We start from the raw sequence: 26,877 nt of genomic DNA, 5'->3' as shown, positions 1-26,877 counted from the left end.
TTGAAGCAAAGAGCGGCCCACTCTGAACACCCAGCTAGTGATGCAATGTCTCGGGCCACACTACAACCTGGGAAAACCTGAGACAACGCTCCTTTTGTATGCTGTTAAAAATAAACATTTGGGGCAAAAATTACAGAAGTATTGCGAGGCCACCATCAAACATATATACAGACACTATATTATGAACTACACTAACGTTACAGCCCCTGTAGCATAGTCAAATAAATAAAAAAATTCTGAACTACCCCTTTAAAGGGGTTCTCCGGTGCTTACACATCTTTTCCCCTATCCAAAGGATAGGGGATAAGATGCCTGATCGCGGGAGTCCCACCGCTGGGGACCCCCGGGATCTTGCACGCGGCACCCCGTTTGTAATCAGTCCCCGGAGCGTGTTCGCTACGGGTCTGATTACAGGCGACCACCGGGCCGGCGGCTGTGACGTCACGCCTCCGCCCCCGTGTGACGTCACGCTCCGCCCCTCAATGCAAGCCTACGGGAGGGGAAGGCACAGCTATCACACCCCCTCCCGTAGGCTTGCAGTGAGGGGCGGAGCGTGACGTCACACAGGGGCGGAGGCGTGATGTCACACGCCGCCGGCCCGGTGGTTGCCTGTAATCAGACCCGGAGCGAACACGCTTCGGGGACTGATTACTAACGGGGTGCCGCGTGCATGATCCTGGGGGTCCCCAGCGGCGGGACTCCCGCGATCAGGCATCTTATGTGTAAGCACCTGAGAACCCCTTTAAAGTCCTGGGTTCCTGATGCAGTTTATTAGGTAAACCTCATACACTGTGCGTTTCTGGGCTTTAGAACCCCTTTGTCATATGAAACGGCATACAGGGCATATATTTTTGCCATAATATCTGATTAAGGGGCTCCAAAGCCCAGAAATGCGTTGCATATGTGGTTTACCTAATGAAATGTAATCAGTGATTGAAATTACCACGTCTCTTTTGATTTATTGCACCAGGAACCCCAGACTTTTACTCTACTGATCCTTAGCTATACCTCAGCGTGTACAATCTGGTGCCGAAACCTGGGAAGCTGCACATCTTCCTTATGAATGCATGGGGGTTGTGTCTGTTACACAACCTAAAAAGGTGAGTAGCTCCCCATTGGGTGGAGGGAGGGGGTTACTTTACAGATCCATAGTGAGTCCAACAGTCCATTGACTTCTGTGGGTACCTTGTAATCTCTTATTTACTCTGTGGGGTGCTGTAGGAAACCTATACCGGCTGACCATTGGTTAACAAAAAGGGAGTGTCCAACATCATCTCGTGTTTTTAGATGTTTAGCGATATATTAGTGAAGTATACTGTTCATAGATGGATAGCGCTACATACCATCCTCTTGCTCTCACCAGCAAATGTTTCCTTGACATACATGGCGCCGACCGCATTCTCCATGTTGCTGTTGACGTAGCTGACACACTCCCTCCATCGGGCCTCCTCTAATGTGGTCCCGTACAGAGCCTGGACGGAGAACAAGACCACGTCAACCTACTTGTGTCCACCGTAATTAACCTCTTCATTCCCATTACCGACAACACATAAAGCACAGTAATAGTAATGGTGATGTGGCTACTCAGTATTGAACCCTTGTACGGCGTAAATTTGGGGCAACAACAACGTAAAGTTTACGATCCTCCCAATCTTCCATTGGGTTCCTTTGGAGCTGGCCATGGTTTCCTCCACTCTTCAAGAGATGTAGGCCATGGTTTAAACCAGTATTTTCCAACCAGTGTGTCTCCAGCTGTTGCAAAACTACAACTCCCAGCATGCCCGGACAGCCAACGGCTGTCCGGGCATGTTGGAAGTTGTAGTTTTGCACAAGATGGAGGCAAACTAGTTGGGAAACACTGGTTTAACTTAAGCCAAAGAGATGGAAGAGATTTATTAAAACCCATCCAGAGGAAAAAGTTGACCTTCCTTTCGCACTGGTTTCGACAAAACTACCGCCAAAGTCCATAGAATTAACAATTTTTCTAACAAAGATGAACTAAATCTATGTAGTTGTGTAAACAGGGGTGAATTCTGTTAATTTTAAATTCTACACTTTAGTTCTGAATCATAGTGTTATGCTTTTCCAATTTAGTTTTAACCCCTTTTTTAAAATGTTAAACAATTTTCAGTATTTCTTATTTTCCTCCTCCTCCTCCTCCTCCTCCTCCTCGCCTGTTAAAATCCATAACTCTTTAATTTTTCCACCTTCAGATCCGTATGAGGCTCATTTTATGCGGGACCAATAATCACTCATTTTATTACAAAATTTACGGCGAAACAAAGGAAAAATAAATTGTGGGGTGAAATAAAAAAAGTAAAAAAAATCCCCACATTTTTTTTAAACTTTGGGGGGGTTTTGTCCTGACGCAGTGCACTTTGCGGTAAAAATGACTTGCTATCTTTATGCTGTAGGTCAGTGGGATTATAACGATTAGAGATGAGCGAATTTTAGAAAAATTTGATTCGGCCGATTTGCCGAATTTTCCCCAAAAATCTGTTTCAACCTGCAGCAAATCACTATTAAAAACGGCTGTTTCTGGCCTACAGAGAGCCTCAATAAGGGTGTAGAACACTTTGCCTTGCTGTAACATGCATAGGGAGTGTGCTGCATTAGTGAAATAATACTGTTATTCAGTATGAAATGAAGGTCAGAGGCGTCGCTATTAGAATCACTGTTGCAGAGCGGCACAATGACAGAGCTTGGAGGTGGCAACAGCATGAGGAGACCATATAGTGGCTGAATGACCCAGCCTGGAGGTGGCAACAGCATGAGGAGACCATATAGTGGCTGAATGGCCCAGCCTGGAGGTGGGTTGTCACTCCTAAGACCACTTCAGCTTAGAATGTGGGGGGGGGGGGGGGGCATAGTTCTGTGGAATAAGAGACAGGATCCATTGTGGAGAACACGCGCGCGGGGGTGTTGATTCCCAGTGGTCAGACCCCTCCTCACAAAAGTTTTGCATAACTGGACATCCCCTTTACAATTTTGGATCACATTGATCCTTTTAAGATGATCTGATGGCCGATTACCATCGACACCAACCCCAGTTTTTGCCATAACTTATGATAGATATTATGACATTTAAAACACCTTATTTGAGGCTGTGCATAAAGGGGTTAAAACTTAACTTTTACTAAATCATTTAAAAATAAGTTTTGGACCCAATGTATCAATTAGTGTATATACTACCGTAACATCAAACACACAATGCACAACAATTCAGCAATAATGACATTTAGTATATAATGTAAAATGTCCAATAGTGGGCTTATAAAGGATTAGGGCGGTGAAGGGGGGGGGGGGGGGGGGTATCCCTATCCGTGCCCCTAGTACACCCTTATTGGTTAGTGTTACTCACCCTAAAAAAAAACAGCCCCACACTGGAGCCTTACCCTAGTAGGCCCTTATAGTCCCGGACCTCCCATGTATTATGTATTTAGTACATATAAGAAACGATGGCCTTACCTTTCTGTAACTGGACCTTGCGTCTTTGTAGCGTCTACTCAGGCTGCTAACACGGTCAATAACCAGTCGCCAAACTAGATAATTCTGCAAAGTACTGGCGTGAATGAAAGAAGGTAGATATTAGTTAAAGAGTACCTGTCGCCAAATAAAACTTTTAATATAGTGTTATTTGTGTAATTACTTAGCAGACAATTTCCCATTCACTTGCTTTTGAAATTATCAGCATGAATATGTTTAAAATGTGATAGAAAAAAAACGACCACCAGGTGGCTCTGTTCTGTTTCCTGCCGCAATTAATACAGTGAGTTTGGTCTCCTCCCGGCCTGGCAGGAGACCAAACTCAGGAAGTACTTCTCTGCACTGAGCTTGATTGACAGCTGTACAGAGCCTGAGGTCTTCTATTCATCACAGCACTGCAACAATATCTGGGCGGAAGTGGCTCCCCAGCAGGCTTCAGTGATGTCATGCCTGCTGGGAAACGCCCACTTTCTTCTGCTGGGAGATTGCACTATGTGAGCAAAAAAGAATGGTTAGATACACAGCTTTTTAAAGCTCTGAATTTTTTTTTTAAGGGTGGGAGGGATGCTAGGAATATTTAGGGAACATAACCTGAGTTAATTTAGAAAAGTTTATTTGGGACAGGTACTTTTTAATGTATTAGCCCCCTACATTGTGAGTAAAGTAAATCCCCCTCTAAATACCTCTCGGTTCTTCTTGAACATTGTAAATGATAGGAAATTAGGGATCATCTGCTCTGACCATCTCTAGATGTGCAAAGCTGGTAGAGACATTCCCCAAAAGACTGGCTGCTGAAATGGCAGAGAAAGGTGGTTCCACCAGGTATTGACTCTGGAGTTAGGAAAATGAAATGGAGGCACTAGGACCTTTTGTCTAGGACCTTCTCTCCCCAGTTGATAGGAGTTTGGTGGTGTCGAGCAGCCTTATTTTTATCATTGTTTCTTACTTGCCACATGGCCAGGTCTTAAAGGGGTACTCCGCTCCTAGACATCGTATCCACTAAGACGCAGGATGTGGGCGGCGGGGTTGTGACACCACAGCCACACCCCTCTTGATGTCACACCATGCCCCCTCAATGCAAGTCTATGGGAGGGGGCGTGGCTGCTACCAAGCCCCCTCCCATAGACTTGCATTGAGGGGGTGTGGCATGACCTTCTCTCCCCGGTTGATAGGAGTTTGGTGGTGTCGAGCAGCCTTATTTTTTATCACTTTCTTACTTGCCACATGACCAGATCTTAAAGGGGTACTCCGCCTCTAGACAAATTATCCCCTAGAACGTTGGGTGCGGGCGTTGAGACGCCACGGCCACAACCTTCCTGATGTCACACCATGCCACCTCAATGCAAGTCTATGGGAGGGGGCGTGGCGACTGCCACGCCCCCTCCCATAGACATGCATTGAGGTGGCGTGGACGTGACGTAACAAGCCCCTCCGCTCGCCCGAACGCTGGGTTAGCGGAGTACCCCTTTAATGCTTCTGACCATTTCCACCATGACTGACCCCTCAGTAGCTTCTCCTCCACCGCACACAATGTATATGACCTACTGCTCAATTATTTGTCACAGTAATATCAGCAATAATAAAGCTTGAAACCCTTTTTCTAAAATTTGGTTTAATTAAGAGGATTTTAGGTCTTGTTTATAGTGAGGGGCCTCCGCACATAAACACGGGCAGGAACTAGACAGCACACTTCACGTCTCTAAGGATGTGAGGACCCCCTGGTAGAGGCTTCATTTACGAGGGGCCCCTGTGACATCATCCGACATAACATATATATATAATAACCCGGGGATTAGAAGAGAAAACAAGTCATTAGGAACATAATGAGTTACAGAGAAGGAAAAGAAAACTGTGAACTTCGCGGGAGCAAAAATAATAAATTGTCGCTGTAAAAAGCGAACGAGCATTGGATCCTCCCCAGAGGTCACATCCTAGGAACATTCTAATGTTACCGCTCAATGTAATTAACGAAAATAATACTTAGAAATTCAAATCCATCAAAACAGATGACGGTGGTGGTGATAGACAATTTATTTTAGTTAATAACTATAGATAAAGGGGTACTCCGCCCCTAGACATCTTATCCCCTATCCCAGCAACAGGACCCCCGTGATCTCGGCAGCGGCACCCCAGTGAGTGAACTTCGCTCCATGCCGGATGACTGGCGATGGGGGGCAGAGGCTCGTGACGCCACGGTTACGCCCCCTCAATGCAAGTTTATGGGAGGGGGCTTGATGGAAGTCACGCCCCCTCCCAAAGACTTGCATTGAGGGGGCGCGGCCATGACATCACGAGTGTGGGCATGACCGCCTCTAGCGCTCTAAATGAACGCCGGGTGCAGCAGGGAGATCGCGGGGGTCCCCAGCGGCGGGACCCAAGCAATCAGACATCTTAGCCCCTATCCTTTGGATAGGAGATAAGATGTCTAGGGGCGGAGTACCCCTTTATCTATGAATTATCCAAAGGAGAATAAATAAGTTTAGTTGGGTCACAGCACCCGAAGAAGCTCAAAGACTCAAAGACTCCCAGAAGTCAACAGTAATTATTAGGGATGTCCCGATACCGATACTGGACAAGTACTCGTACTTGTGCAAATGTCCCTGATACCTAATCCGATACCTGCTGGCGAGGCCCCTGCCAGCAGGTAGAGGTGCGGTACCCGCCGCACTACGTGCGGATTAAAAAGTGGCCGGTTTGGACATGTTTCTGAGCTGCCCACTCTCTTATCCGCTCACTAGCCTCGGCATTTGTCCCGGATCCCCCGGCCAGCGAATGCTCCCGATGTAGACCGCAGCTTCAGGAGCGGCACCTGACCTCTTCCCTAGCGCAGGCCGAGTGAGGTCACCAGAGGACAGAGGAGTCCAAGCGGTCCGACTGTCACCGATCAACATGTTATCCTCCATCCTATGGATAGACGGGTAATCTTCCGGTCCCACCCTACACATACTAAAATAACACATACCTGTCACCCAGCTTTTCCAGTCTCCTGTAGAGACTATCGGGGAGATTTTTCAAAACCTGTCCAGAGGAAAAGTTGCTAAGTCGCCCATAGCAACCAATCAGGTCGCTTCTTTCATTTCTCAGAGGCTTTTTCAAAAATTAAAGATTGCAGTGGTTTCTATGCTGTAGACCACCAGCTGCAGCAAGACTACAACTCCCAGCATGCCTCCGGCGTCACTGCCATGCCCCTAGTTACATAAAGCCACCCCCCCCCCCATTCATGTCTATGGGAGGAGGCGTGATGGCCATCACGCCCCCTCCCATAGACATGAATAGAGAGGGCGTGCCGTGACGTCAATAGGGGCGCGGCCGTGACGTCATGTCTCCGTCTTGGAGGCAGCGCCTGGCACAGAATGCCTGGGGGTCTGCACCGAGATTGCGGGGGTACCTTTGGACAGCGGCGGGACCTTTGGATAGGGGATAAGATGTATAAAGACGGAATACCCCTTTAGGGTAGGTTCACACATACAGGATCCTGCACAGATTTGATGCGCAGGATTTGTAACTGCTAATTAGAAGCTGTGCTCAGTCATTTAGTTTACAATGAAATCTGCAGCAGAAAATCCTGCGCATCAAATCTGCGTATGTGTGAACGCACCCTTGGGTGGAGATTTTCAGGTTCAAATTGGGGTTAAGCTCCATTCAGAAGAACTATATAACTATATATGTGCGTAAAATCACAGGATACACATATGCGGGGGATAATTTTGTCCTATTCTGACCCCTATAACTTTTTATTTCTCTTTATATCCATTTTTTGCGTCCCGATCTGTAGTTTTGAACAGGACCATTTTTGTTTTGATGTGACTTTATCACTTTTTTAAATCAAATTTAAGAGTTGCAGTTAGTTACTAACTACAACTCCCAGCATGCCCTGATACAACCTGTGGCTCAGCAGCTGCCCCAAACGAAAACTACAACTCCCAGCATGTTGGACTATATAGTAGTATATAATATAGGTCAGTGTTTCCCAACCAGGGAGCCTCCAGCTGTTGCAAAACTACAACTCCCAGCATGTTGGGCTATATAGTAGTAGTATAGTATAGGTCAGTGTTTCCCAACCAGGGGTGCCTCCAGCTGTTGAAAAACTACAACTCCAAGCCTGTTGGACTATATAGTAGTATATAGTATAGGTCAGTGTTTCCCAACCCGGGGTGCCTCCAGCTGTTGCAAAACTACAACTCCCAGCATGCTGGGAGTTGTAGTTTTGCAACAGCTGGAGGCTTACTAGTTGGGAAACACTGGTATAGTATATGGTGCAATATTCCGGGAGTTGAAGGATTGGTTGGATAAATACTGTCAGGGTGGCCAAAATACCGGCTGTGCCGGGGAAATACCAGCCAGGTGGCAACCCTAGGTCCATAGAGAAGATAGGTGATAAGCGGAGAAAAAAAATACTGCAGTTCAGACTTAAAGGGGTTCTCCGGTGCTTACACATCTTATCCCCTATCCAAAGGATAGGGGATATGATGCCTGATCGCGGGAGTCCAGCCGCTGGGGACCCCCGGGATCATGCACTTGGCACCCCGTTTGTAATCAGTGCCCGGAGCGTGTTCGCTCCGGGTCTGATTACGGTCGACCGCAGGGCCGGCGGCATGTGACGTGTGACTATCACGCCCCCTCCTGTAGGCTTGCATTGAGGGGCGGAGCGTGACGTCACACGGGGGCGGAGCGTGACGTTATACTGGAGCGGAGGTGTGACGTCACACGCCGCCGGCCCTGCGGTCAACCGTAATCAGACCCGGAGCGAACACGCTCCGGGCACTGATTACAAACGGGGTGTCGCGTGCATGATCCTGGGCGTCCACAGCTGCGGAACTCCCGCGATCAGGCATCTGATCCCCTATCCTTTGGATAGGGGATAAGATTTGTAAGCACCGGAGTACCCCTTTAAGGGAAAAACAGTTAACGCCAGGCGGAAACCCGACGGAGCCCATTCTAAATCAAAAGGACCTGTTGTGACCCTTTGGTGTCCATAGAGGTCTCTGATTTGTCACTAGAAAGGACTCGGACAAAGATGTGCACTTACCCTAAGCTACAAATAGAAGAATAGGAAGCTGATTGACAAAACGGTCAAAGATTTTTTTTAGCCATGAATATATTAAAAATTGCTTCATTTTACATGTTTAAAGGGGTACTCCACTGGAAAACATTTTTTTTTTTAATCAACAGGCTCCAGAAAGATAAAGAGATTTGTAAATTTCTTCTATTTAAAAATCTTAACCCTTCCAGTACTTATCAGCTGCTGTATGCTCAAGAGGAAGTTCCATTCCTTTTGAATTTCCTTTCCGTCTGACCACAGTGCTCTCTGCTGACACCTCTGTCCATTTTAGGAACTGTCCAGAGTAGGAGCAAATCCCCATAGCTAACCTTTCCTGCTCTAGACAGTTCCTGACATGGACAGAGGTGTCAGCAGAGAGCACTGTGGTCAGACAGAAAAGAAAAAAAAAAAAAAGAAAAGAACTTCCTGTGGAGCATACAGCAGCTGATAAGTACTGGAAGGATCAAGATTTTTAAATAGAAGTAAATTACAAATCTGTATAACTTTCTGGCCCCAGTTCATTAAAAAAATAAAATAAAATTAAAATAAATTTTTCCAGTGGAGTACCCCTTTAAGCCATCGTATAAATTCTAGCTTTGTTCTCATTATTTGGCATGGCTCATTGCCCTTCTCTGCAATGTTCCCTGCAGTACACTGGGGTGGTCATATTATCTCTATATAGGTCATTTAAAGTCCATTAATACCGTAAACCCTACAATGGAAATGAACTGTTACAATATATATATATATATATATATATATATATATATATATATACCGTATACACAGAGTTGCAGTCAACCATCAAATACCTCCGGCACATTACTCTCTCATTATAAGGCCCCTACAGATTACAATGGGACCGCGCAAAACCTGATGAGAGCCGAGTCTTTCAACATAAATACCAGAAAACAAAATATACGAAGAGTAATTACCTCGCCGAATAATTGGAGAGAATCAGTTTCAGCTGATTTAGATAGGGAACCCCATAGACCACGACTTCCTCCTCAGGATGGAGCTGAATGCTGACAGAAGCCATTACTTCTTGGATGAAGTTGGTCCAGTTAAAAGTCTGAAATGAAGAATATAGAATATGTAACAGCGATGGTTTGTTAGAATTGGAGTATAATAAAGTACACCCCCCCCCCCCCCCGAAATTACTCCAAAAAGAGCCATTGACTCCTTTTAGTTTGTCGAAGTGTTCATGACAAAAATTAGGCAACAACCCTTATGGTAGATGTAATAGAGTCTGTATCGGGATTTACTCCGAAGATGACTTAAAGGGGTTCTCTGTTGCTCCAGTGCTCTGGACATTTTGTTCAGAACAATCGGAGCCGGAGGCCGTGATCGTGACATCACGGTCACGCCCCCTTGTGATGTCACGCCATGCCTTCTCCATTTATGTCTATGGGAGGGGGCGTGTCTCTGACGAGAGATCTTAGGGGGCCCCAGCAGCGGGACCCCCACAATCAGCCATCTTATCTCTATCCTTTGGATAGGGGACAAGCTATCTAGCAGCGGAGTACCCCTTTAAAGGGAACTGCTGACAGCCCCATATAAAGGACAGAGATTGGAGCCGAATACTTAAAGGGGTATTCCAGGAAAAAAACTTTTTTTTATATATCAACTGGCTCCAGAAAGTTAAACAGATTTGGAAGTTGAGTTGTTACATAAGGCGGCATGAAGCTCCATCACACTAGCTTCCATGAGAACAGGCTCACTGCTACCTTATCTAATGAGTCATGAATGTATTGAACAGTAATAACAGCTCCCCCTTCACATCACTGGTCATTAGATAAGGTAGCAGTGAGCCTGTTCTGATGGAAAATAGTGTGATGGAGAACAGCTTTGCCTTATGCAATGAGTCATAAATCTAATGAGCAGTAATACCAACTCCAACTTCACATCACTGGTGTGGTTCCGTGCAGACAGGATGAGGTGAGTAGAGGAATCTTTATGCATTAAAGGGGTACTCCCCTGCAAAACATTTTTTTTTTAAATCAACTGGTGCCGGAAAGTTAAACAGATTTGTAAATCACTTCAATTTTAAAATCTTAACCCTTCTAGTACTTATCAGCTGCTTTATTTTCCAAAGGAAGTTCTTTTCTTTTTCAATTTCCTTTCAGTCTGACTTTCCATTAGTCTTTTACAGTGCTCTCTGCTGACACCTCTTTCCACATCAGGAACTGTCCAGAGCAGGAGAGAGATTTGCTATGGGGATTTGCTACTACTCTGGAAGGTTCCTAAAATGGACAGATGTGTCAGCAGAGAGCACTGTGGTCATACAGAAAGGAACTTCCAGTGGCGCACACAGCAGCTAATACATACTGGAAGGGTTAAGATTTTTAAATAGAAGTAAGTTGCAAATCTGTTCAACTTTCTGGCACCAGTTGATTTAAAAAAAAAAAATGTTTTCCAGTGGAGTACCCCTTTAAGAGCCTGTGATGTGATGTCACAGCTTACAAGGGTGGAGGCATAGCTAATGGCTACTAACATTAGCTTTATTATACTTTCTGACACCATACACAGGTTGTTTATTTCGCTTGACATCCAGAGTACCCGGGAGTACCCCTTTAAGGGTCTACCTACTGGGGGCATCTTCCATAACGGAAAAAAAATGTCTTGTGGCATCGTGGGTACAACAATTGCAAGTGCTCACAAGACGGTCCTTCATGATAAGAGCCCAGAGCTCTGTGGATTGGGTTCTTTCCTGGCCCCTTAGTGACAGCTCTGGCATCCAATCAGGAAACCCCAAGAGTGGTCACTCATGGGTGGGAGGAGGGGCTGAGGAGGTGCTCAGCTCTGGCCACTTATCAATAAAGATTTGTCTCCTGGTCTGGACACTAAAATACATTTTCCTTGGCATTGCAATCTACATGATGGGATCTTTAGGTATATTTGAACTCCTTTCCCCATTTTGAGCCCTTAGACTTCCTTTAGGAATTTATATTCTCTTGTGATTTTAGGATTATTCAAGAAAATTCTCTTGTCTTAGAAAAAAATTACTATTTCCAGAAACAGCTCCTCTGTTGTCCAGACTGTCCTTAAAGGGAATGTGTCAATTTTTTTTGTTAATCTATTTCTGATTTTCATTTTATAAAATTTTTTATAGTAATTTTTTTATTTTGTACATTATAATGGGGTGGCCATGTTGCCTAAGCTGATTTTAACAGTATTTAGAGCCCCATGGACATAGGCGACAATATACAGGAGCTGTCCCATTGATATAAATGGGAAATGTTACTGGGCATGCTCTGTGACCTTTGCAGAGGTCATCCCACATTCAACCATTCTGGTCAAAGTTGATGTATGAAGCTTCATGAACTAAAATTTACATCTATTGCAAACTTCTGCTGGAACTCGGTGAGGGTCATTTTGTTGTATAACAAGGTGACATCATTGCGTTCCTCAGATGGGGCCGTTGCCTAAAAAAAAAAATAATATAATAATAATTACTATGAACCTTTCCAGCAAACTGTATGAAGAAACCTCTTTACTTATTGAGCGGTTGTTGAAAAATCTTCACCTTTGCAATATCTGATTCTAAATCCATAACGCGCGCCATTTCTTCCTGCACGTAATTGTCATCTTTTGTGAGGTTCTTGTCTTCTCGTACCATTTTGGCGATGGTGACCATAAACTGGAGGTAGGCTTCTCTGATCTGTGGAGAAATGGGAGTCATTTTTACTGGATCTACATGTTCCATCATTCCTTGGTAGACAGAGGCTTGGAGCACCAGATAGCTGTCAAAGGGATAGAATAAGACAGGTCAGGTTTCCTTGACAAAAACTCGACATTTGGATAACAAAAACGGGAGGGGGCTATATATATAGTTGTAGGTCACCAAATATAGTTTTAGGTCCCTACATTGCCCCATATACCGTAGTTAAAGGCCCCCATATATAGTCGTAGGCCCCCCATGCATAGTTTTAGGCCCTTATACTGCCCCATATATAGTTATAGGCCCTCTTTGTTACCCCCTATAGTTGTAGGCCCCATATATAATTATAGGCCCTCTTTGTGTTCCCATATAGTTGTAGGCCTCCATACATAGTTGTAGGCCCCCGTATGTAGTTTTAGGCCCCATTTGTGTCCCCCATATAGATGTAGGCCCATATTTCTGCCCCCATGATCCCTTTGTGCCCCCATTTAGTTTCAGGCCCCATCTCCTCTATGTGACCCCAAAGCAGCCCAGCTACCTAGCAATAATGCTGCTTAGGCGCTCCACTGCTGCTCCTGTCCGGGCTAGGGACTCATATAGTTGTAGGCCCCCTAAATAGTTGTAGGCCCCATTACTGCCCCATATATAGTTATAGACTCTTTTGTGCTCCCATATAATTGTAGGCTCCTTTTTCTCTATATGACCCCAGAGCAAAAAGGACAGGACAGTCTAAAAAGAAAGAAAAAATGGGACATTCCTATTCAAAATTAAACACATGGTTAACCTAGACAGAATTAAACAATATAGGCTGCTGGTCTGATAAGTCCATATTAAAGGGGTACTCCGCTCCTAGTCATCTATTCCACTATCCAAAAGGAGAGGGGATATGATGTCTGATCGCGGGGGTCCCACCGCTGGGACCCCCGTGATCTCTGTGCAGCACCCAGCGTTCATTTAGAACGCTGGGTGTGGGCAGCGGGGTTGTGACGTCATGCCCACACCCCTTGTGATGTCACGCCACGCCCCCTCCCATAGACTTGCATTGAGGGGACATGGCGTGACATAACGACCCCCGCCACATGCTGCAAACGGAGTACCCCTTTAACTAATGCATACTTTACAGAGGAGTCTATGTGCACTGTCTATGGAAATAAACTATTATATTTACACTTAAAGGGGTATTCCAGGAAAAAAAAAAATTTTTTTCATATCAACTGGCTCCAGAAAGTTAAACAGATTTGTAAATTACTTCTATTAAAAAATCTTAATCCTTCCAATAATTATCAGCTGCTGAAGTTGAGTTATTCTTTTCTGTCTGACAACAGTGCTCTCTGCTGACATCTCTGCTTGTCTTGGGAACTGCACAGAGTAGAAGAGGTTTGCTATGGGGATTTGCTTCTACTCTAGACAGTTCCCGAGACACATGTCATCAGAGAGCACTTAGACAGAAAAGAACAACTCAACTACAGCAGCTCATAAGTACTGAAAGGATTAAGATTTTTTAATAGAAGTAATATACAAATCTGTTTAACTTTTTGGAGCCAGTTGATATATATATATATATATATATATATATATATATATATATATATATATATATATAAAAGGTTTTTTTTCCAGGATAACCCCCTTAATTAACCATATTTCAGGTCCAGAATACTGATTGATAACTTTTTACTGTGACATTCATTCACACTGGATATCATCCTTTTCTATCTGTTTATCTATCCATTTTCACTCTTCATTATCCTTTGAGGACCCCCGCGATCTCTGTGCAGCACCCTGCATTCATTTGAACGCTGGGTGTGGGCGACGGGGTCGTGACGTCACGCCCACGCCCCTTGTGATGTCATGCCACGCCCCCTCAATGCAAGTCTATCGGAGGGGGCGTGGCGGCAGCCACGCCCCCTCCCATAGACTTGCATTGAGGGGACATGGCGGGACATAACGACCCCCCGCCACCTGCTGCAAGCGTTCGGAACAAAATGTTCCGAAGACTGGGGCAGCGGAGTACCCCTTTAACAAATGCAAACTTTACAGAGGAGTCTATGTGCACTGTCTAGGGAAATAAACTATTTTAGAATGACTCTAGAGCAGTGCTTCTAAACCTATGACTACCCACCTGTGACAAACTCACAATTATTCCCTATTATGCCCCTTCAGCTGAAGGCCGGGGGGCCACAGGATGGGGAACACTGCTCTGGTGGATATAGTTAGCAGCATCCTTGGGCGTCAGCCGGGTGATTTTTCTGGAAGTCCTGAGAAGCGGGAGAAGTCTTCTCTAGACTTCCAGCTTCGGGCGGCCATGGTCGTGACATCACTCCACGCTCACGGGCATCACGCCATGGCCCTTCCATTCATGTCTATGGGAGGGGGCATGACGAAGTCTCTCATAGACATGAATGGAGGGAGTGTGGCATGACATCATGACCACACCCACCTGAAACCACTGTTCTGAACGCCGTGGTGCCGGCCTGGAGATCGCGGGGTCCCAGCATCAAGACCCCCACGATCAGACATCTTATCCCCTATCCTTTGGAGTCTTCTTGTTCTTCAAAGGACTTGTCCTGTACGGACCACTATCTCTTAGCTGATGGTTATCTCCTTGGTATTTTAGATTTTGAGGGTCTTACTATTGAGAACCTTTTATCATATTAAAGGGGTACTCTGGTGGAAAACTTTTTTTTTTTTTAAATCAACTGGTGCCAGAAAGTTAAACCGATTTGTAAATGACTTCTATTAAAAAATCTTAATCCTTCCAGTACTTATTAGCTGCTGAATACTACAGAGGAAATTATTTTCTTTTTGGAACACAGTGCTCTCTGCTGACATCACGAGCACAGTGCTCTCTGCTGACATCTCTGTCCATTTTAAGAACTGTCCAGAGTAGGAGAAAATCCCCATAGAAAACATATGCTGCTCTGGACAGTTCCTAAAATGGCCAGAGATGTCGGCAGAGAGCACTGTGGTCATGATGTCAGCAGAGAGCTCGGTGTTCCAAAAAGAAAAGCATTTCCTCTGTAGTATTCAGCAGCTCATAAGTTCTGGAAGGATTAAGATTTTTTAATAGAAGTAATTTACAAATCTGTTTAACTTTCTGGCACCAGTTGATTAAAAAAAAAAAAAAAAAGTTTTCCACCGGAGTACCCCTTTAATGGATAAAGATGTGGTGAAGCCCACTAAAGCATACAGTAAGAGAGTTCCCAACATTAACTGGTGTAACCTAAACCCTAAAAAATATAGTGAACCAGTCCTCAAAGGATCGTGAAGAGTGAAAATGGATAGATAAATAGATAAACAGATAGAAAAGGATGATATCCAGTGTGAATGAATGTAAAAAGTTGTAAATCAGTATTCTGGACCTGAAATATGGTTCATTAAAGGGCTTATCCTGGAAAAAACGTTTTTTTTTATATATCAACTGGCTCCAGAAAGAAACAGATTTGTATGAGGCACTTTGGATGACTATAATAGGACAACTAGTTATATAATTTGCAGCTAAATTACAGAAAAAAATGAAAGCCTTGATTTACGAGAGGAAAGTCAATCCACTGGGAGAGCCGTTCTCCCCGGCACTGTACAATACATATGGCTTTTATCAGGATCCTGCTCTGCTCATCGAGTAATTTATAGCACCAGACCGGAAGCCCCGCTGCGTATAGTTGTTAATATCCTCAGGACGTTGGGATTCCTACTGTTTTATACCTGAAAACTGACTTAATAGTGATACGAAAAGGTTAAGTACAAAAAAAGGGTCAAGTCCACTATAAGTAAGAACGTGAGAGTCGATCCAGGCACAAGGATAGGATTACTGTGCTACAACGGGCCTGCGTCTAACCAATCTGCCATCTGTATTGAGTCTCCCGGGGAACATATGGGTTTTATATCGATAATAGCGTATAATGGCTCCTTGTAAAGAGAGTTCAGAGAGTCATTTGCCTGTCTTTGAGGAGAAGATGACTAAAACAGTAATATCCACCTGGAGAGGGGACTAAACAAACAAATTATCTGCACTAGAAAGTATGTTTATATGGCGGTCACCAGGAGTCCAATACTACAACCAAAAAGCATCAGAGCTGCTGGGCTTTTCTAGAACTAAGGTCTTTTCGTTCTAGGGATCATTTGAGCTGCAGAGGGTGGACTCATAGCAGTCATTGAAGAGGTTATCCCAAGGTTAATAGTTATCCACTATTGCTAGGACCCCCACCGATCACAAGAATGGAGGTCTGCTATCCCCCGAGTGAATGGAGCCGCAGCATGCATGATGGGACTTCACCCAAAATGTACTAACCCATTTTTTGTGTTTTTCTTTCTTTCTCATTTCAGATGTGTGTATGCGGTAGACTATGATCGGATTCGGTGGACTATGTCGAGGACTATCGTTTTCTTTTTATTGAAATAAAGTGGTTAAAGGTGATCTGCAGTGAAATAAAGTTATACCCTAAGTGTCTGATCGCAGGGGGGGGGGGGTTTGGCGGGGGGATCCGACCGCTGGGACCCCCCGCAATCTCCCGTACAGGGCCCTAGCATTGCCACACTGTGCGCCGGCTAATGTGCGTTTTGTCTGCCTCACTGAGGTCGACAAACGCGGGGATGCATGCGTCCTCGCCTCTCCCATAGAGATAAATAGAAGAGGCGTGGCCCCATGCAGGAGATCATGGGGGGTCCCAGCGTTCAGACCCCCGTGATCAGACACTTATCCCTAATTTACATTTCAGGCTTAGTAGTGGAAGCCGTCTTAGAGACGGAGTTCCTTTATAAGCCAGGGCTTAGCGTTAGCACTAAAAACAGCTAGCGCTAACCCCCAATTATTACCCCGTACCCCCCGCCACAGGGGTACCGGGAATTGCCAATATCAACAGCACAGACCATCAAAAATGGTGCTGCTGGGCCTAGGCATTAACAGGCTGATATTATTTACACAGGGGAAGGCCAGTAACAATGGTTCTTGGCCACCCTGGTAATGTCAGGCTGTTGCTGCTTGGTTTGTATCTGGCTGAGACTGAAGATACGTAGTTTTGTTCCCAGTATTTTCATTCTCAGCTAGATACCAACCAAGCAGCAACAGCCTGACGTTACTAGGGTGGGCGCGGACCAAAATGGGTTAGTATATTTAGGGTGCTCTTCCCTGGGACTTGGCATATTTCCAAACAGGGAGCCTCCAACTGTTGCTAAACTACAACCCCCATCATTCCCAGATAACCAAAGCTTGGAGGCTCCCTGTTTGGGAACACATTGCCATAAAGGGTCTGCTCACGTTTTTAACATGCCTAACCTGCCCTGTGAACGGACTCATACATACCAACCTTATTCCTGTGATCTTCTTCTGTAGCTCCGCCTATAGTGACATCATAATTAGAGGCAGGGCTACAGAAGATGAACCCTTAGTCCAGGAAGGTGATCGTCGGTACACAGTCAAGGTGGTATAATGTATACAACCCCCTCCGCCCAAAGAGTTAATTCACCGAGTTTGAGCATAGCACAAAGCCCAGTTAGTGGTTAAAGCATGAGCTGTACCGGCGGCTGTCTAGCTGCAGGCACAGCTTAGCCCTGACATTGCCAGGTTTGCACGAGCAGAAACTAGCAATGTTTGAAAGCTTGGCGAGAGGTGGTCCCCACGAAATTCGGATTGAATACCGGTTCGGAGGGCTTGGCTTGCTCAACTCTAATTTTAACATAATATTTTAATATTCCACTTACCCGCTGATAATTTCCACTGTTGAAGTAGTAATCTCTGGAAGGCATTCCGAGGCTGGGCTGGTCTATCTGAGAACAAAAAGAGAATATCTTCATTCCATGGGTGGTGGTATCTGATATATTAAGGTGGATCCTACCGAGAAGTCATCCTATTGTTACTGAGAGTTAATGGGTAAAACAAGATAGAGTTAATCTTACAAGGTGTTTGCAACAATAGTGATATTTACTTTCTAGCGTCCATCTGACCCACCAAGGCACTGGAGGATCCTCTGGTGGTCTCAGGATCTCCCCAAAAATGATGGTCCAGAAGAAGAAACCACTATGTGGAGTTGGGACTTTGGAGAAAATCAGATATTCAGCAGCAGATCTGGGTGGAGGACTGGAAGGAGTGTCAGTCCACCGCCCAGATCTGCTGCTGAATATCTTATTTCACAGCAGAATATTGTAAAATCAATCAGTTTGCAGTACCTGCTGTATTCATTCCTTGTCTGCTACTCTGCTTTTGACATTGTTCAGTGGAAGGCAGCATGCTGTAACCACACCTCATTCTACCAAAATGTCAATGCCAATAAAGATATATATGTATGACATGGCGATGTCAACTGTAGGGGCTGGCTATAGGTTATGACATAACACAGGGGGGTAGGGCTAGAGCTCAGAGACAAGGTTCAGCCATGTTTTCCGAGACAGCAGAGGATGATGCATCATCTTGGGAGAGAGGGAGGAGCCCGAGAGCAGCTGGGACAACTCCACACTGACAATGAGAGGAGTGCACAACTTCCTGTCAGAAGAGAGGGAAAAGCCAGGGAGCTGGTGAGACAAGGCTGCACTGAGAATGAAAGGACTACTTAACTTCCTGTCAGAAGAAAGGGAGGAGCCTGGGAGCTGCTGAGACAACACTACAGTAACAATGAGAGGACTACACAACCTCCTGTCAGAGGTGAATCAAAAAACATGCTGAAGGCAGAACAATTCCTGATAACACTATTTATTTGTCTTGTGGTGATGGTTTTATTTAAATAAAAGTTTTAGATACTGGAGTTCTCCTTAAACAAAAAAATGAATCTTTTTATACCGTATTTTTCGCCATATAAGACGCACTTTTTCTTCCCCAAAACTGGGGGGGGGGGGGGGAGTCGGTGCGTCTTATACTGAAAATACACATTAAAACCCTGTCCTATCACGGCGGTCCCTGCGGCCATCAACGGCCGGGACCCTCGGCTAATACAGGACATCACCGATCGCGGTTGTCACGATGCCGGCTGGCAGGTAGTGGACCCTCTGTGCCAGAGAGGGATTGGCGTGGACCGTGCTAGTGGACCGGTTCTAAGCCACTACTGGTTTTCACCAGAGCCCGCCGCAAAGCGGGATGGTCTTGCTGCGGCGGTAGTGACCAGGTCGTATCCACTAGCAACGGCTCACCTCTCTGGCTGCTGAAGATAGGCGCGGTACAAGGGAGTAGGCAGAAGCAAGGTCGGACGTAGCAGAAGGTCGGGGCAGGCAGCAAGGATCGTAGTCAGGGGCAACGGCAGAAGGTCTGGAAACACTGGCAAGGGACACACAAGGAACGCTTTCACTGGCACTAAGGCAACAAGATCCGGCAAGGGAGTGCAAGGGAAGTGAGGTAATAAAGGGAAGTGCACAGGTGATAACCCTAATTGGAACCACTGCGCCAATCAGCGGCGCAGTGGCCCTTTAAATCGCAGAGACCCGGCGCGCGCGCGCCCTAGGGAGCGGGGCCGCGCGCGCCGGGACAGAACAGACGGGGAGCGAGTCAGGTAGGGGAGCCGGGGTGCGCATCGCGAGCGGGCGCTACCCGCATCGCGAATCGCATCCCGGCTGACAGCAGGATCGCAGCGCCCCGGGTCAGAGGACGTGACCGGAGCGCTGCAGCGGAGGGGGAGAAGCGAGCGCTCCGGGGAGGAGCGGGAACCCGGAGCGCTCGGCGTAACAGTACCCCCCCCCTTGGGTCTCCCCCTCTTCTTGGAGCCTGAGAACCTGAGGAGCAGACTTTTGTCAAGGATGTTGTCCTCAGGTTCCCAGGATCTCTCTTCAGGACCACAACCCTCCCAGTCTACTAAAAAAAAATTTTTTCCTCTGACCTTTTTGGCAGCCAAAATCTCCTTGACCGAGAAGACGTCCGAGGAGCCGGAAACAGGAGTGGGAGGAACAGATTTGGGAGAAAAACGGTTGAGGATGAGTGGTTTGAGAAGAGAGACGTGAAAGGCATTAGGGATACGAAGAGAAGGAGGAAGAAGAAGTTTATAAGAGACAGGATTAATTTGAGACAAAATTTTGAAAGGACCAAGATAGCGTGGTCCCAACTTGTAGCTAGGGACACGGAAGCGGACATATTTAGCGGAGAGCCATACCTTGTCTCCAGGGGAAAAAACGGGGGGAGCTCTTCTTTTCTTATCCGCGAATCTCTTCATGCGTGAAGAAGCCTGTAAGAGAGAATTTTGGGTCTCTCTCCATATAATGGAAAGGTCACGAGAAATTTCATCCACAGCGGGCAGACCAGAGGGCAAGGGGGTAGGGAGGGGGGGAAGAGGGTGACGGCCGTACACCACGAAAAATGGGGATTTGGAGGAAGATTCAGAGACCCTGAAGTTATACGAGAATTCGGCCCATGGAAGGAGATCTGCCCAGTCATCCTGGCGGGAGGAAACAAAATGTCGCAAATAATCACCCAGGATCTGGTTAATTCTTTCTACTTGTCCATTGGACTGGGGATGATATGCAGAGGAAAAATTTAATTTAATCTTGAGTTGTTTACAGAGAGCTCTCCAGAATTTAGACACGAATTGGACCCCTCTATCCGAGACAATCTGCGTAGGCAACCCGTGAAGACGAAAAATGTGTACAAAAAATTGTTTAGCCAACTGAGGCGCAGAAGGAAGACCAGGAAGAGGGATGAAATGTGCCATTTTGGAAAATCGATCAACGACCACCCAAATAACGGTGTTGCCACGGGAAGGGGGTAAATCAGTAATAAAATCCATACCAATCAGAGACCAAGGCTGTTCGGGGACAGGCAGAGGATGAAGAAAACCAGCGGGCTTCTGGCGAGGAGTCTTATCCCGGGCACAGATAGTGCAGGCTCGCACAAAGTCCCCAACATCCGTCTCCAGAGTCGGCCACCAATAGAAGCGGGAGATGAGTTGCACAGATTTCTTGATGCCCGCATGACCTGCGAGATGGGAGGAGTGACCCCATTTGAGGATTCCGAGGCGTTGGCGTGGAGAAACAAAGGTCTTTCCTGGAGGAGTCTGCCTGATGGAGGCAGGAGAAGTGGAGATCAGGCAGTCAGGTGGAATGATGTGTTGCGGAGGGAGATCAACTTCTGAGGCATCCGAGGAACGAGAGAGAGCATCGGCCCTAATGTTCTTATCGGCAGGACGAAAGTGAATCTCAAAATTAAATCGGGCAAAGAACAGAGACCACCGGGCCTGGCGAGGATTCAGCCGTTGGGCCGACTGGAGGTAGGAGAGGTTCTTGTGGTCGGTGTAGATAATAACAGGAAATCTTGATCCCTCCAGCAGATGCCTCCATTCCTCAAGTGCTAATTTAATGGCTAGAAGCTCTCGATCCCCGATGGAGTAGTTCCTCTCCGCTGGAGAGAAGGTCCTAGAGAAAAAACCACAAGTGACAGCATGCCCGGAAGAATTTTTTTGTAGAAGAACAGCTCCAGCTCCTACTGAGGAGGCATCAACCTCCAATAGGAAGGGTTTGGAAGGGTCAGGTCTGGAGAGCACGGGAGCCGAAGAAAAGGCAGACTTGAGTCGTTTAAAGGAGTCCTCTGCTTGAGGAGGCCAAGACTTGGGATCAGCATTTTTCTTGGTTAAAGCCACGATAGGAGCCACAATGGTAGAAAAATGTGGAATAAACTGCCTGTAATAATTGGCGAACCCCAAAAAGCGTTGGATAGCACGGAGTCCGGAGGGGCGTGGCCAATTTAAGACGGCAGAGAGTTTGTCTGGATCCATCTGTAGTCCCTGGCCAGAGACCAAATATCCTAGAAAAGGAAGAGATTGGCATTCAAACAGACATTTCTCAATTTTGGCATAGAGTTGGTTGTCACGAAGTCTCTGAAGAACCATACGGACATGCTGGCGGTGTTCTTCTAGATTGGCAGAAAAAATTAGGATATCGTCCAGATATACCACAACACAGGAGTATAACAGATCACGAAAAATTTCATTGACAAAGTCTTGGAAGACGGCAGGAGCATTGCACAGTCCAAAGGGCATGACCAGATACTCAAAGTGTCCATCTCTGGTGTTAAATGCCGTTTTCCACTCGTCCCCCTCTCTGATGCGGATGAGGTTATAGGCGCCTCTTAAGTCCAATTTAGTGAAGATGTGGGCACCTTGGAGGCGATCAAAGAGTTCAGAGATGAGGGGTAAGGGGTAGCGGTTCTTAACCGTGATTTTATTAAGACCGCGGTAGTCAATGCAAGGACGTAGGGAGCCATCTTTTTTGGACACAAAGAAAAATCCGGCTCCGGCAGGAGAGGAGGATTTACGGATAAAGCCCTTTTTTAGATTCTCCTGGACGTATTCGGACATGGCAAGAGTCTCTGGGGCAGAGAGAGGATAAATTCTGCCCCGGGGTGGAGTAGTACCCGGGAGGAGGTCGATAGGGCAATCATAAGGCCTGTGAGGAGGTAGAGTCTCAGCTTGTTTTTTGCAGAAAACATCCGCGAAGTCCATATAGGCCTTAGGGAGACCGGTTACTGGAGGAACCACAGAGTTACGGCAAGGGTTACTGGGAACCGGTTTTAGACAGTTCTTGGAACAAGAGGACCCCCAACTCTTGATCTCCCCAGTGGACCAATCCAGGGTTGGGGAATGAAGTTGAAGCCAGGGAAGTCCAAGGAGAATCTCCGAGGTGCAATTGGGGAGGACCAAAAGTTCAATCCTCTCATGATGAGATCCGATACTCATAAGAAGGGGCTCCGTGCGGAAACGTATGGCACAGTCCAATCTTTCATTATTTACACAATTGATGTAGAGGGGTCTGGCGAGACTGGTCACTGGGATGTTGAACCTGTTGACGAGAGAGGCCAAAATAAAATTTCCTGCAGATCCAGAGTCCAAGAAGGCCACTGTAGAGAAGGAGAAGGCAGGGGCAGACATCCGCACAGGCACAGTAAGACGTGGAGAAGCAGAGTAGACATCAAGGACTGTCTCACCTTTGTGCGGAGTCAGCGTACGTCTTTCCAGGCGGGGAGGACGGATAGGACAATCCCTCAGGAAGTGTTCGGTACTAGCACAGTACAGGCAGAGGTTCTCCATACGGCGTCGTGTCCTCTCTTGAGGTGTCAGGCGAGACCGGTCGACCTGCATAGCCTCCACGGCGGGAGGCACAGGAACAGATTGCAGGGTACCAGAGGAGAGAGGAGCCGAGGAGACGAAACGCCTCGTGCGAACAGAGTCCATATCTTGACGGAGTTCCTGACGCCTTTCAGAAAAACGCATGTCAATGCGAGTGGCTAGGTGAATAAGTTCATGTAGGTTAGCAGGAATTTCTCGTGCGGCCAGAACATCTTTAATGTTGCTGGATAGGCCTTTTTTGAAGGTCGCGCAGAGGGCCTCATTATTCCAGGACAATTCTGAAGCAAGTGTACGGAATTGTACGGCATACTCGCCAACGGAAGAATTACCCTGGACCAGGTTCAACAGGGCAGTCTCAGCAGACGAGGCTCGGGCAGGTTCCTCAAAGACACTTCGGATTTCCGAGAAGAAGGAGTGTACAGAGGCAGTGACGGGGTCATTGCGGTCCCAGAGCGGTGTGGCCCATGACAGGGCTTTTCCGGACAGAAGACTGACTACGAAAGCCACCTTAGACCTTTCAGTGGGAAACAAGTCCGACATCATCTCCAGATGCAGGGAACATTGGGAAAGGAAGCCACGGCAAAACTTAGAGTCCCCATCAAATTTATCCGGCAAGGATAAACGTATCCCAGGAGCGGCCACTCGCTGCGGAGGAGGTGCAGGAGCTGGCGGAGGAGATGACTGCTGAAGCTGTGGTAGCAACTGTTGTAGCATAACGGTCAGTTGAGACAGCTGTTGGCCTTGTTGCGCAATCTGTTGTGACTGCTGGGCGACCACCGTGGTGAGGTCAGCGACAACTGGCAGAGGAACTTCAGCGGGATCCATGGCCGGATCTACTGTCACGATGCCGGCTGGCAGGTAGTGGACCCTCTGTGCCAGAGAGGGATTGGCGTGGACCGTGCTAGTGGACCGGTTCTAAGCCACTACTGGTTTTCACCAGAGCCCGCCGCAAAGCGGGATGGTCTTGCTGCGGCGGTAGTGACCAGGTCGTATCCACTAGCAACGGCTCACCTCTCTGGCTGCTGAAGATAGGCGCGGTACAAGGGAGTAGGCAGAAGCAAGGTCGGACGTAGCAGAAGGTCGGGGCAGGCAGCAAGGATCGTAGTCAGGGGCAACGGCAGAAGGTCTGGAAACACTGGCAAGGGACACACAAGGAACGCTTTCACTGGCACTAAGGCAACAAGATCCGGCAAGGGAGTGCAAGGGAAGTGAGGTAATAAAGGGAAGTGCACAGGTGATAACCCTAATTGGAACCACTGCGCCAATCAGCGGCGCAGTGGCCCTTTAAATCGCAGAGACCCGGCGCGCGCGCGCCCTAGGGAGCGGGGCCGCGCGCGCCGGGACAGAACAGACGGGGAGCGAGTCAGGTAGGGGAGCCGGGGTGCGCATCGCGAGCGGGCGCTACCCGCATCGCGAATCGCATCCCGGCTGACAGCAGGATCGCAGCGCCCCGGGTCAGAGGACGTGACCGGAGCGCTGCAGCGGAGGGGGAGAAGCGAGCGCTCCGGGGAGGAGCGGGAACCCGGAGCGCTCGGCGTAACAGCGGTGATGCCCTGTATTAACCCTTCAGACGCGGCGATCAAAGCTGACCGCCGCATCTGAAGCGAAAGTGACACTAACCCGGCTGCTCAGTTGGGCTGTTCTGGAACACGGCGGTGAAATCGCGGCGTCCCGAACAGCTTACAGGACACCGGGAAAGACCTTACCTACCTCCTCGGTGTCTGCTCCGTGCCGGGAGCCCATGCATGGCCGGCGCTCTCCTTCATCGTCATCACGTCGTCGCGCACGCCGTCCCGTCATCCAATAGGAGCGGCGTGCACAGCGACGTGACGGCGGCGACGGAGAGCGAGGATACCCGGCAGCAGAGATGTTCCGGAGCGACGGGGACACCCCGCGGACGAGGCGACAGCAATGGAGGGCGACATCCAGGGCAGCGGTGACGAGCAGTGACGGGTCCGGAGCGGCGGGGACACGTGAGTATTACCTCCTATACCAGTGGTCTTCAACCTGCGGACCAACGGCTGTCCAGGCATGCTGGGAGTTGTAGTTTTGCAACATCTGAACGTCCGCAGGTTGAAGATCACTGTCCTATACTTTACATTGTATTTGGTTCAGAATCTTTATTTTCTAGATTTTCCTCCTTTGACAAGGTTTCAGGCTTTAAACCTTGTTATAAATACAGATTTTCCTGTGTTTTTACAGTCCCAATGTTAATAATTGTAGGAGCGTTGTATATTAGCCGTAAAATCCCATTCACATGACCTGGAGCAGATGTATGAGCCCCGGCCGGTGACGGCACATTAAGGCATATAATTGTGGAGCCACAATATACCAACCTGTTACACAACAGGTCAATGAGGTGCAACGCTCTGCGGAAACATCACATACTCTTTATGACCATTACAAATCTTCAAAGGAGGTTTTAGGATTTTGTGAATTCTTCTATTTTATTGAGTGAATCGCTTTAAGATTCTTAGCAAAAATATAGAGTTGCATTATTTTTTGGTAAACTTGGTAAACTTTATTTTGGTTTCTAAATGATGGAGAAGAATAAAATGAATAGCGAGACTATAGTATTCTTCATTGCAGCTCCATATAAACAGGACGGCATACAAAACTATGGTCAGAACCCCGGGAAAGGGTGGTGATACAGGTGCAGGGGTGTGGATGAGGAGACAGCCTGTTTCATGTCACAAGGTCACCTTTGAAGAAGGACGGAAGAGGCGTCATTGTGATGAGATGTCGCCTCATTCACGCCTCTGCACTTGTATTACAACTCTTCTGACCATAGTTTTGTAAGCTGTTCATGTGGAGCTGCATTAAAGAATACGACTGACTCGCTGATTGGTGAGTGCTTTCTCCTTCTTCTACATATTAATGTACATAAGACACTTGTAATGTAAGTGCAACAGTCTATACATTATTGTATAGGTTAGGGGTGCACCGAAATTTCATCTGCTTAACATTGTCAGCCAAAAATGGCCCTTTCAGCTTTTTTGGTCAAGGAAATTATCTGCCAATAATATCGGTGGGTGTGGCTTAAAGGGGTACTCCGCCCCTAGACATCTTATCCCCTATCCAAAGGATAGGGGATAAGATGTCAGATCGACGTGGTCCCGCTGCTGGGGACCCCAGGGATCGCTGCTACGGCACCCCTCTATCATTACTGCGCAGAGCGAGATCGCTCTGCGCGTAATGACGGGCAATACAGGGGCCGGAGCATCGTGACGTCATGGCTCCGCCCCTCGTGACGTCACAGCCCGCTCCGTCAATACAAGTCTATGGGAGGGGGCGTGGTGGACGTCACGCCCCCTGCCATAGACTTGCATTAAGGGGACGGGCCGTGATGTCATGAGGGGCGGAGCCATGACGTCACGCTGCTCCGGCCCCTGTATTGCTCGTCATTACGCACAGAGCGAACTCGCTCTGCGCAGTAATGATAGCAGGGTGCCGCAGCGGGGATGCCGGGGGTCCCCCGCAGCGGGACAGCGGCGATCTAACATCTTATCCCCTATCCTTTGGATAGGGGATAAGATGCCAGGGGCGGAGTACCCCTTTAACCCCTCCTGACCTCACGCGGGCCCGTGGGTCGGATCCATGTCATACTGCTATCAGCAGCTGACATCTGCCTGTAATGACGACCGGAGATTGCTTCG

General features: G+C 47.4%; 1 protein-coding gene across 2 annotated transcripts in view; it reads right to left on the bottom strand.

Annotated features, from left to right (window-relative positions):
- MMEL1 (membrane metalloendopeptidase like 1) overlaps positions 1-26,877 on the bottom strand; it is a 240,207-nt gene that overhangs the window by 51,558 nt on the left and 161,772 nt on the right. For both annotated transcript variants that reach the window (XM_056544305.1, XM_056544304.1), the window contains exons 8-13: positions 17,889-17,954; positions 12,054-12,188; positions 11,863-11,952; positions 9,463-9,599; positions 3,469-3,562; positions 1,344-1,472 (exon numbers count right to left, since the gene is read on the bottom strand). In XM_056544305.1, coding sequence (XP_056400280.1) covers positions 1,344-1,472; positions 3,469-3,562; positions 9,463-9,599; positions 11,863-11,952; positions 12,054-12,188; positions 17,889-17,954 — 651 coding nt within the window. The remainder of the gene's footprint in view (positions 1-1,343; positions 1,473-3,468; positions 3,563-9,462; positions 9,600-11,862; positions 11,953-12,053; positions 12,189-17,888; positions 17,955-26,877) is intronic.

The sequence above is a fragment of the Hyla sarda genome, chromosome 10 (assembly GCF_029499605.1).
Source record: "Hyla sarda isolate aHylSar1 chromosome 10, aHylSar1.hap1, whole genome shotgun sequence".
In the NCBI taxonomy this organism is placed as follows: domain Eukaryota; kingdom Metazoa; phylum Chordata; class Amphibia; order Anura; family Hylidae; genus Hyla; species Hyla sarda.
Note: the sequence above shows the minus strand (reverse complement) of the source record. Positions and strands in the feature narration are given on the sequence as shown.